This window comes from Myotis brandtii, unplaced genomic scaffold (genome assembly GCF_000412655.1).
Source record: "Myotis brandtii unplaced genomic scaffold, ASM41265v1 scaffold569, whole genome shotgun sequence".
Lineage (NCBI taxonomy): Eukaryota > Metazoa > Chordata > Mammalia > Chiroptera > Vespertilionidae > Myotis > Myotis brandtii.
In genome coordinates this window covers 517,548-529,957 of record NW_005370127.1, presented here as the reverse complement: position 1 = coordinate 529,957, position 12,410 = coordinate 517,548, and the positions used below count along the sequence as shown (strand labels likewise).

At 37.7% G+C, this 12,410-nt stretch overlaps 1 protein-coding gene across 2 annotated transcripts in view; it reads left to right on the top strand.

The window, feature by feature from the left end:
• Positions 1–12,410, top strand: part of SUGT1 (SGT1 homolog, MIS12 kinetochore complex assembly cochaperone) — a 65,551-nt gene that overhangs the window by 9,890 nt on the left and 43,251 nt on the right. Inside the window, exons 3-6 of one of the 2 annotated variants that reach the window (XM_014549748.1) lie at positions 4,405–4,492; positions 5,164–5,233; positions 5,870–5,940; positions 9,956–10,009. In XM_014549748.1, the coding sequence (XP_014405234.1) occupies positions 4,405–4,492; positions 5,164–5,233; positions 5,870–5,940; positions 9,956–10,009 (283 nt within the window). Of the gene's footprint in view, positions 1–4,404; positions 4,496–5,163; positions 5,234–5,869; positions 5,941–9,955; positions 10,010–12,410 lie in introns of both variants that reach the window. The other variant, XM_005878625.2, reaches the window with a different exon arrangement.

The window sequence follows — 12,410 nt, the reverse complement described above, 5'->3', positions numbered from 1 at the left end:
CTGCCGCCCGCCTTCAGTATGCAAATTCGCCACCATCTTGTTGCTCCAGGGTGGGGGTCCCCACTGGGGTGCCTGGCCAGTCTGGATGAGGGGATGATGGCTGTTTGCAGCTCACACCCCATTCCCAACCTCTCCTTTTTTTCTTTTTTCTTTTATTCTGGGATTTATTTACCTTCAATGGCTGTCACTGGAGCTGAGAGCCGGCTTTAGCTCTGAGGCTCGGCTGCAGCTCTGAGATCTCGGCTGCTGAAAGCAGGTACTGGGTTTGTTTGGGTTCTATAATTGAAACACTGTTGCGGTCCTGCTCGCTGAAGCCCTGCTGGCTGAAAGCAGGTTTCTGAAGTTTGTTTAGCTTCTATACTTGAAACATTGTTTCTTAGAATGCAAGCTCAGAGGCCAGCAGCTGCAGGCGGGGAACCTTGGCTTCCTCCATCACTGGAGCAAGCAAGCCTCCTGTTCGCTTCAGTGCCTGGCTGCCGGCCGCCATCTTGGTTGGCAGTTAATTTGCATAAGGATATGCTGATTAGCCAATGGGAAGGGTGTTGGGGTTATGGTCAATTTGCATGTTTCTCTTTTATTAGATAGGATGCTAGTGACCTGGTGCACGGATTTGTGCACATTGAAAGGAAATTAATTAGAAAATGGCCGGTCGGGTGGGACTGGGCGAGACAGGGCTGCCCTGGAGTCAACCTCCCGCAGTACCTCTCTGGCCGGCCGCACCTGGGGTGGCGCTGTGGCTCGAAGGGCATTTTCAGAGTAAGCGAGGTCTCTCCAGCGGTGGGGTCCCTCAGCCTGGACTGCGGGGATAGGGCCGAAACCAGCTCTCTGACATCCCCCGGAGTGTGAGAGGGCACTCTGCAAAGTTGCTGTTGTACAGGGTGTGGAATGCAAATGCAAGTGTGCAGTAAACCAGATTCGGGGCTGACAGTGCTCCAGCAACAACATAACCCATGGCTGAAGGTGGAATCGCACGGCCCCATGAGGAATCAGGCTCCCTCCTCTCTGGTTTTGGGGTGCGTCACCTGAGAACAGCCACTGCCGAGTCACTGCAGTTTGGCAGCTCCTGTATTGAGCATCTGCCCCCTGGGGGTCAGTGCCTGTCATAACGACTGGTTGGACAGTCGGAGGGACACTTAGCATATTAGCCTTTTATATAGATTGCTTATTCAAGATAAATTGATTAGTGTGCTTTATTCATGACTGACAACTTTATGTATCATAATGTTCATTAATGCTCAATAGTTTTTCAGTAACATTTTTTAGTGATAGCCCAGTAAGTCAGTTGCTTAGTTTCTTTAACTGAGTCACCATAAATTGTCCTTCTTTTTTTAAAATATATATTTTTTTATTGATTTCAGAGAAGAAGGGAGAGGGAAGAGATAGAAACATCAATGATGAGAGAGAATCATTGATTGGTCGCCTCCTGCATGCCCCATACTGGGGATCGAGCCGGCAACCCGGGCATGTGCCCTGAGGGGGAATCGAACCACGACCTCCTGGTTCATAGGTCAGCACTCAACTGCTGAGCAATGCCGGCCAAGCTAAATTGTCTTTCTTGGCCAACAGTTGATTTGTGGCATGTTTTGTGTGTGTGTGTGTGTGTGTGTGTGTGTATTTTTTTATTTCAGAGAGAGGGAGGGAGAGGGAGAGAGAGAGAGAGAGAAACATCAATGATAACCATTGATCGGCTGCCTTGTGCACAGTCCCTACTGAGGATTGAGCCTGCAACCTGGGCATGTGGCCTGACCAGTTATCGAACCATGACCTCTTGGTTCATAGATTGACGCTCAACTATTGAGCAACACCAGTAAGGCTGGTTTGTGTTTTTAAAGGTTATTTGCAAATTGGTTTGAAATTCATAATTTTTTACCTGACTTTATTTATAAGAAAAGGAATGCTATTTATCTTTGTGCCTCCAATGTCTGGTCTATCTTTGTTACATTATGTGTGTTTAGAAATAGTTTTTGAATTGATGATATAATCTGTAACAGCCTTTTGAACCCATAGTATGTCTGCTTTGCTGAGGAGACGTTTGCAGGTTATGTTTGCAGTAGGTCAGTAAGAAGCTATCAGCTGTTTTCAAAATTGAAAATTTAGTGCATGGTGGTATTATTTAACTTAGGAATTTCAAAGTATTAGAAAACATAATACATAGATCAGATGGCATGAAACTTGGAGTAAAGGAACATTACCAAGAGGCAGTGCTATTTAATGGTTAAAGTCCAATTTGGAATCAGACAGACCTGGATTTGAATCACGACTTTGGCATAGTCTTGCCACTAACTAGGAAGTGAGGAAATGAATATGTGCACATCTAGGGAAAGAGCATTCTAGGGGAGCAGCAAATTACCAGAGTCCTGCTGGTGTGTGAAGAGCAAGGAGCCGTTGGGCTAGATTGGAGGAGCTGAGTGGAACAGTTGTAAGAGATGACATCAGAGAGATAACAGAGTCATATCAAGAATGGCTTTTTAGATCATTGGAAGGACTCGGGCTTTTGCTCTGGTTCAGCTGGAAAGACATTGAGAGTTTTGACAAGAGACCCAGTAATAGGATCTGATATTCGTTACTGCTTGGATCAGGGCAGTAAGGGTGAAAATGATAAAAACGGTTTGGAGTTTAGGTGTATTTGATTTTAGGGATATGATTATCAGGTATGGAATTTATTGTTTGGTGAAAATCATCACACTATTAGGTTAAAGCAAAGTCAGTGTGTGTCTTCTGAAATAGTTTAACTTTTAAGAAGACTACCAAATTCCTAGGGTGTGTGAGTAGTGGGTGGAAAATCACATTGTTCCTGTTTGCCTTCATTTGTTCTTGGCCTCACTAATCATACTATACTTCCCATTATTATTTTTCCAGCTACTACTTATATACTGAATGTTCAAGGTGACAAAAATTTTAATCTCTCTAATATCACCTCTTGATCACTTGGTAATGTGAGGTATTATATCTGGGCTTTCAACTGAATACTGTAATTTCTTAGGACAGCGGTTTTCAACCTGTGGGTCGTGACCCCTTTGGCGGTCGAACGACCCTTTCACAGGGGTCGCCTAAGACCATCCTGCATATCAGATATTTACATTATGATTCATAACAGTAGCAACATTACAGTTATGAAGTAGCAATGAAAATAATTTTTTTTAAAAAAAATATATTTTATTGATTTTTTACAGAGAGGAAGGGAGAGAGACAGAGAGTCAGAAACATCGACGAGAGAGAAACATCGATCAGCTGCCTCCTGCACATCCCCCACCGGGGATGTGCCCACAACCCAGGTACATGCCCTTGACCGGAATCGAACCTGGGACCCCTCAGTCCGCAGGCCGACGCTCCATCCACTGAGCCAAACCGGTTTCGGCACAACGAAAATAATTTTATGGTTGGGTCACAACATGAGGAACTGTATTTAAAGGGCCAGAAGGTTGAGAACCACTACCTTAGGAGGATTGTCTGCATTGATAATGGATAGTAGAGAGCCAGCTAAGCTTAATTGTGTATTTATTGATTCTTTTAACCTTCCTGAACTCTAGATAAACTTTCAGTTTTTTTTTTCTTTTAATCCTCACCTGAAGATATGTTTTTATTGATTTTAGAGAGTGAGGAAGGGAGAGAGAGAAAATAAATATCAATGTGAGAGAAACATCGATCATTGCCTACTGTACACTCTCCGACCAGGGATTGAACCCAAAACCTAGGTATGTGCCCTGACTGGGAATGGAGCCCGTATTCCATTCTAGTTAAACTATTTCAATAGCCACACATTGACTTTGCTCCAACCAAATGAGTCACCTGGCCAGGGCTCTTTTTTATTTTATTTTATTGGACAGCTTCATTATTTTCTAGGCATTTCAAATTCTGTATGATTTTGAGTCTTCTCTACATTAGAAGGAGAAAAATCTATGATGGTCAGTGTATATCAACTAAACCAGCCGTGGGCAAACTACGGCCCGCGGGCCGGATCTGGCCCGTTTGAAATGAATAAAACTAAAAAAAAAAAAGACCGTACCCTTTTATGTAATGATGTTTACTTTGAATTTATATTAGTTCACACAAACACTCCATCCATGCTTTTGTTCCGGCCCTCCGGTCCAGTTTAAGAACCCATTGTGGCCCTTGAGTCAAAAAGTTTGCCCACCCCTGAACTAAACTCTTCAGAATAAATGAGGTGATAATTACCATTTATTGAGTATCTACTGTAAGCCAGGAACTGTGGGCTTACTGGGGAGAGGGCAGGAGAGGGGTAGATATTGATCCTCTTGCAAAGAAAAGCTCCTAGCTTGTTTCTGTTATCTTTGCTCCAAATAGCTTATGGCAATAGTTTATTTGATTAAAAATCCTATTTAATTAGAATTCAGTGACTTTTAGAAACCAGATTACTTATACTCAATATGTTTGTGCTTGTAGGAGCTGACTAAGGCCTTGGAACAGAAACCAGATGATGCACAATATTATTGTCAAAGAGCTTATTGTCACATCCTTCTTGGGAATTACTGTGGTAACTTTTCTTACAAAATATATTGTTTCTTCTTTAAGTGTTAATTATAAATTTTGCCCATGATACAATGAATCAAGTAAAATAGAGATTATCTTTGAGGATTTTTAAATTGGTCTTTCATACAAGGTGAAGTAGCTGAAATGTGACAAACTATGTTAAGCAATACCCATTTACATTTTATGGATATCCCTTCTTCAGTGGGTAGAGAATTTATACAGATTTCATTTGTGGTTATTGGATATGCTAACAGATTAGCATCATATTTACTGTTTTACAGAGTATTTAAATGAAATGTTCTTATTTGCATTTTTTTATAAGGAATGTATTTCTTTATTACTTGTTTAACTTTAATTAGTCTGGGTAGGGAAAAATTAAATACCTTGAGTCAAATTGCATGAATGATGTTAATGAGAAAATTAGGTGAGCTTTGTAACACACAGCTTTATTCACTGACTGAGAGCTTTAAAAAGGAAGTTAAATACTAGACTAATAGGAAGATATGAGGGTAATATTTATTGGATTATATCTTGAATTAGCTTTTCCTAATTTAAAACCACTTGTCCATTTTACCAACTTAAAAACATAAACCTGATTCAAATTTTATGTGTAATATTTGTTAGATCTGTAAAAAGCTGACAAAAAACAATTTTTTTTTTTAATATATATAGATGCTGTTGCTGATGCAAAGAAATCTCTTGAATTTAATCCATATAATCCTACTGCTATGCTGAGAAAAGGGTATGCAATAACTATTCTTTTTGTTGGATCTGGACAATTGATAGGTGTTTAAATTGTTGAATGAATTAGTGGTAAGCTTTATATAAATAGTAAATTCTGTATTCATACATTGTATAGCTGAGATAGGATTCAATTTTAAATATAATTTATGTTTCTATTATTGTATTAACTGCAGTATGTGATAGGAGGTGTATATGTAGTATATTTTAAAATAGTGAAGATTGAAGTGACTGCAAGGTATAGATTAAACTCTTCATTATTTGGAATTTACTGCCTTTGACTAGAGAACATTTATTCCTCAACCAAATTGGACAGGAGGCTACATTTAGTGCTATGAAAACTCTCTATCTGTGTATTATTTTACTGCTACTGTTGATTTCCCAGCTTGCTTCTGTTGATGGGACTTTCCTTTAATTAAGAAACTTCTTTAATTCCTTTTTATAACTATGTTTTGGAATAAGCAAGTGTATACAATTAAAATCAAGAAATTCCTTCTGATATGGATTCTAAAATTGGATATTAATGGGAATTAGAAGTTACATAGATTATTTTAGAAAACAATAGTAGGATATATTTAAGAATGCTATTTTTCATAATCTCGTGTGTGTGGCATTTATTTTTAATATGTTCATACAGGATATGTGAATACCATAAAAAAAACTATGCTGCTGCTCTGGAAACATTTACAGAAGGACAGAAATTAGATAGTAAGTATTGGAATTATAAGTTGATCCATTTATTTCTCTTGTTTCTTAAATACTGTAGCTGAATTTTGTTAGTGTGATCTCAATTATGGAAACCCAATTCCATTATTTTTCCTTTTAGTGGTATTTTGTGTTGATTGCAGAATTTGGGTTTACTTAGATATTGATTAAATTGGCCTTTCTTTAGTATTTAAATCCCTGATAAACTTTACCATTAGAAGCTATTTTTTCCTAATAGACAAGTTGCCGGGTTCTTGTTTCGGCATTAAAGAAGGTTCAGCAATCTGGAAAAGGGGCTGTGTGTAACTTAAGAGTCTAGTGACAAAATATAATTCTGAAAGGCATTGGGGGTCAGAGGAGCCTAGCTAAAGAAACTAAGTTCTCTCCATCTCAGAACCCCATGCTTTTTATTAACACAAATTGTCCTGAGGCGAGGCAGAGATATATACTTCAAAGGGTAGGTTTCATTTACAGAGTCCATTGTCAGATTTGAGGAAATGTTAGCCTACAGCTATTCAGGTGTTTGGCCAGTAGGAGGCAATAACATGTAGATTAAGATGCCCTGGGCTGTCTGGCAGCAAACAATCAATTTAATGCATCCTTTTCAGGTTTGGGGAAATGCCATCAGCCATTCCCAACAGGTGACATATGTGACTCAGCCCTTGTTGAGTCCCCAAGTTCCATCAACCTTTTGATGAAACTCTTGCAATTATGACATGCTGGAATTGGCTTCTGGCAACAAGTGAAAGTTTAATTCGTTCTGATGTTCAGAAGTCTATTTATTTTAAGTGTTATTCAGATTACTGATTCAGGAAATCTTATAACAAAGATTTCTATTGAGAAGTGAAGTGTTAGTTTAAGTAAATTGTGATACAGGGCACGGAAGAAACATGGAGCTTTGAGAGTGTTGTATTTCATGTCTTTTAAAAGAATTTTTAAAAATTTATTTTTTTAGAGAGTGAGAGGAAGGAAGAGAAAAAAAACACACACATAGATGTGAGAGCAAAATATATGATAGCCTGCCTCCTGCACACCCCCTACCGGGGCTTGAGCCCCAAAACTGGGCATGTGTCCTGACTGGGAATCGAACCAGCAATCTTTAGGTGCACAGGACAATGCCCACCCAACTGAGCCACACTGACCAGCGCTAAGGTCATCTTTTTGAGAGAAATGCAAGTTTCCCCTGCCATTTGAAAGTAGAGCCATCCCTATGAAACTTTATAAGCCAGAATGGTGTAAAGTGGAGAAGTAATTATCATTGATATATATGCAAAATATTTTGAGTATTCCCAATCCCAAAAAATAACATACCAAATAATACATACAACCTACAATAATAGTAATAGATAGTAAAAGCAGCAATGATATGATAAATACACAGCTTGTATAAGGTAGAAATAATATTTGTGCTGTGTAGTTTCACTTATTAAAAAGACTTGACTGATTTCTCATGAAGTATATGATAACAGAACACCACATTTTGTACACCTATCACTCAAGCAATAATCATCATTTCATCTATACTGGGTGCCAGCTACTTTGTTATTAGTAGAACCAATAGTCACTTTGGCACCTTTCAAGTTTCCTTCTCTCTCTGTGGTAGACGCAGGCAGGTTCAATGTACATAGAATGTCTTTGTTTTGTTCATCACAATCAGCATCCTTAATTAAGTTCTGTTTTATGCTAAGTGCACAAACACCCTTACAAGCTCTCGTAGGGTTTTCTAATACCTTAAGATACATCTTGCTAACAGATACACAAAATAAATAGAGATAAAGCACAGATGCGTACAGACATAGTTTAAAGCCATGGAAGGTCGATGCTGAGATGCTGATTAGTTCCTGGGGAAGGTGATTGGTGAGAGCACACTACCTCTATAATGGCTCATGCAAAACAAACAGTGAATGCTATTTTCACTTTTTGTGTAAAAGCGAAAATCCTACTTGGATTTTCTTTTCATTTAGCAAACACAAGTAATAATATAGGTCTTCTGTAAAAGCAGTGGCATACTGTGAATTTTCGAAAAGCAAGGGATACCTATATATGAAAATTATCACAGCAGTATGGCTATCTGGACATATATAGAAGTAATAAGAGCCAAGAACAAAAAAACCTGCAAAATACTAAAAGACAGTGGTTGTAAATAATCTCATAGATAATTGTAGACTCGTGACCTTAATTGTGTACTGTCATTTTATCTTCATCTTACGATAGAGTGTTATCACAATTCTCTAAAGCAATGGCTCCTAACTTCCTGATTTTGATTTTGCTCCCTGGGGAACATTTGGCAATGTCTGGAGAGATTTTTGTTTATCATGACAAGTGGATGGGGAATGTGCTACTCACATCTGGTGAGTAGGGACCGGGGATGCTGCTAAATATCCTGCAGTGCACACGACAGTCCCCCACAACAAAGAAATATCTTGTCCAAAATATTAGTAGTGCTGAGCTTGAGAAACCCTGCTCTAAAATATTGTATGATTATATTTTAAAAAATTTACTCTGTACTGCTTTGAATATTTGCTTTTCTGTTGTATACCTACTTGAGAAACGGCATTAGGCCAGACTTTGCAAATGGAACCTACAAATTAGGAAGGAAGAGATCTAGGCAATAGGAGTTATTCTCAAATTTGGTTATCCCAAGTGTGATGCTTGAATAATATGGCTGGCTATTCAATTAGCAAATCACTCAGCAAATTCTAGAGTCTAGTGCCTTGATGTGTGTTTGAAAACCCTAAAGAGACATGAGTCATTTCATCTTCTAGATTTCTAAGCTCTGTTTCTTATCTTTAGCAACTGAAGATTCTCTGCCTAAATTCCTTCTTTGAATAAATTATGCTTTGATTATATTAGAATTATTTCAGAGGTGGCCTCAGAAGAAGTTGTCTTCTCTTTGGTAAAATTGCTGTTGAGGATATTTAATTTAAAAACAAATTAGTCTTTTAATTAAATTCTAGGAAAAATTAAAGTATTAGGCTTCTGTTATTATCAGAGAGGATAAAACATTTATGACTCATAATATTAACCCCCCTCCCCTTTATATGGTAGGAAGTTTGGCTTATTTATTGATTACTTTGAATAAAAGGTTATTTAAATCTAGGATTTTGATGTAATTATTCCCCACTAGAATGAATGTGTGGGTGTGTATTAAGACCTATATAGTTGCATTCCACTTAGAAATTAAATTATAGAAATTAGAAATTATTAGAAAACTTTATTGTAAGAAATTTTTAAACCTTATTTTTCAGAATTATCTTGCCTGCAATTAGTTTGAATTAGTAAATGTTTATTTAAGAGTACTTTTAATAATTTTTCCTAACATATTTTATTAGATTCTGTGATTTTAGCGATTGTCATTGTTCTGAAACTTCAGAAGTGAATAATTTATATACATGATCACATTGCTATCTGTAAATACACAGTTCACTAACTATAGATAGTTCTTGGCTGCCTTGGAACTTGGAATGAAAAAACTTCACAAAGTATAAAGATGCTTCTTGGTGTTGGTAGGATAGGCATGGTAAGGAGTAGAGCCACCAAGAATAAACAGACTAGGTAGGTAGCTTCATTGGAGAGCAAACGGGTTGAGAGAGGCTTCTAGACCACATTCCAGCTGCTGGTTATTAAGCCTCCACCCCTTTCTAACTTGTTGGGAATCTTTTTTGGGTCTGATTTTGCTTTGTGAGAGAGGAAGACGCTCCTTTAAGAGGAGAGGGGTGAGGGAAAATGTACGTTATATCTGGGAACTGGTAAGGTTGACTGGTTAAAATTAAATTTAAAATAATTAGAATTCTTCAGGATGAACAGCTAAATATTAAGCCTGTTGGTGTATTTATAGCTATAACATTAGGATTGCTGCAAGCTCTGTTAGGATAGGTATTTTTGTCTGTTTAATTCACTGCTGAATCCTCAGGGCCTAGAGCACTGTTTGGAACATAGTAGGTAGTCAATAAGTATTTCTTGAATAATATGTTAGATTTGCAGATGAGTGATTTTACAGTCAGTTTGCTCTTTCTAGGTGCAGATACTGATTTTATTGTCTGGATTAAAAGGTGTCAAGAAGCTCAGAATGGTAAGTATGTAGGTTTCTCATGGTCTTTCAATTTAAAAAGAAGTAAATGGTCAACATTTTTTATTTAATCAAATTTGTTTTTTACTTTATAACTTGTAAATAATGCATGTTCCCTTAGATAGGAACTTCCAAAGGTATTCTTTAAAAAAAAATTTATAACAGCTTTATTGAAATAGAATTCATATTCTATAAAACTTACCCATTTAAAGTGTAAAATTAAATGATTTTCAGTATATTCACAGAATTGTTCAACCATCAAAAAAATTGTGCAACCATCACCATAATCAATTTTAGAACTTTCATCACCCTCTAAAGCAGCGGTTCTCAACCTGTGGGTTGAGACCCCTTTGGGGGTCGAACGACCCTTTCACAGGGGTCGCCTAAGACCATCGGAAAACACATATATAATTACATATTGTTTTTGTGATTAATCACTATGCTTTAATTATGTTCAATTTGTAACAATGAAAATACATCCTGCATATCAGATATTTACAGTACGATTCATAACAGTAGCAAAATTACAGTTATGAAGTAGCAACGAAAATAATTTTATGGTTGGGGATCACCACAACATGAGGAACTGTATTAAAGGGTTGCGGCATTAGGAAGGTTGAGAACCACTGCTCTAAAGAAACCCCTAACCTTTAGCACTCTTTCTTCTCCATTGTCTCCTAACCCTATTGCTCCCCAGCCTTAAGAAAGCACTAATTTACTTTCTGTCTCTATGGATTTGCCAATTCTGGACATATACATTATATATATACATATATATATAAATAAATAAATGGCTGATATACCAAGTGTCCCCTCGGGAGTTCAACTGGGAGTTTGACTGCTTGCTATGACGTGCGCTGACCACCAGGGAGTGGCACAGAATGAAGACCCTGGCCAGCAGCTGGCAGCTAGAGAAGGGAGGCCCTGGCCAGCAGCCAGAAGGCCCCGATTGGCACTGATCACCGGCCAGGCCTAGGGACCCCCGAATTTCGTGCAACGGGCCTCCTAGTTTATATAAATGGAATCATACAGTATATGGTTTTTTGTGACTGGCTCCTTACACTTAGCATAATGTTTTCAAGGTTCAGGTTCCAGTGACTGCCTGACCTACCCCAGTATTCAACTTAAAAAATAGGCATAACCTGTAAAGTGCTAGACCCTTCTCTCTTTGGTGATGGGTTGCATCCTCCTGGGGGCTGTCATGCACCCACACAACTTGGGCCCTGTTTTCGTGAGCAGGTTCTCTCCTCATTCCCTTCAGTATGTCCCTGACAATGCCCAGGTCATTTGACTCCTACTCTCCCAAGGAGCATCTGAGAAGCTGGTTTTTGCTAAAGCTTTTTTTTTAATCGTTAAAAAATTTTTCAATTATAGTAGACATACATTATTATATTAGTTTTAGTTGTACACCTCGGTATATAACTTACTAGATGATTATCCCAATAAATCTTTCATCCATCTGACTTATTAGAGTATTATTCATTACATTCTCTAGTCTATACTTTATATCCCTATGACTATTCTGTAACAACTAATTTGTACTTCTTAACCTAGTCACCTTTTTCACCCATCTGCCCAGTGCCTCCTAACCCTCTAATCTGGCAACCATCAAAATGTTCTCTATATTTATGAATCTGTTTCTGTTCTGCTTGTTTATTTTGTTTTTTAAATTGTTGATTAATTGCCATCGTATTGTTCATATTTTTATCCTTTTTTCTTCTTCTTCTTAAAGAAGACCCTTTAACATTTCTTGTTATACTGGTTTAGCTTTTTCTTGTCTGGGAATCTCTTTATCTGTCCATAGATTCTAATGATAGCTTTGCTGGGTAGAGTAATCTTGGTTGTAGGTCCCTGCTTTTCATCACTTTGAATGTTTCTTTCCAATCCCTCCTGGCCTGCAATGTTTCTGTTGAGAAATTAGCTAACAGTCTTATGGGAGCTCCCTTGTAGTTAACTGACTGCTTTTCTCTTGCTGCTTTTAAGATTTTCTGTTTGTCTTTAACATTTTGCATTCTAATTTTGTGTCTTGCTGTGGGCTTCTTTGGGTTCATCTTGTTTGGGACTCTCTGTCCTTCTTGGACTTGTATGTCTATTTCCTTCACCAAGTTAGCAACGTTTTCTGTCATTATTTTTTCAAATAGGTTTTCAATTTCTTGGTGTCTCTTCTCCATTTGGCGCCTCTATAATGTGAACATTGTTATGCTTGAAGCCGTCCCAGAGACTCCTTATAGTATCTTCATTTTTTAAAATACTTTTTTCCTTTTGCTGTTCTGATTATTTTTTGCTTTCTTATCTTCCAAATCTGGTATGGTCCTCAGCTTGATCTACTCCACTGTTGATTTTCTGTAATATATTTTTCATTTCAGTTAATGTATTTTTTATTTCTTACAGTTTTTTTTAATTA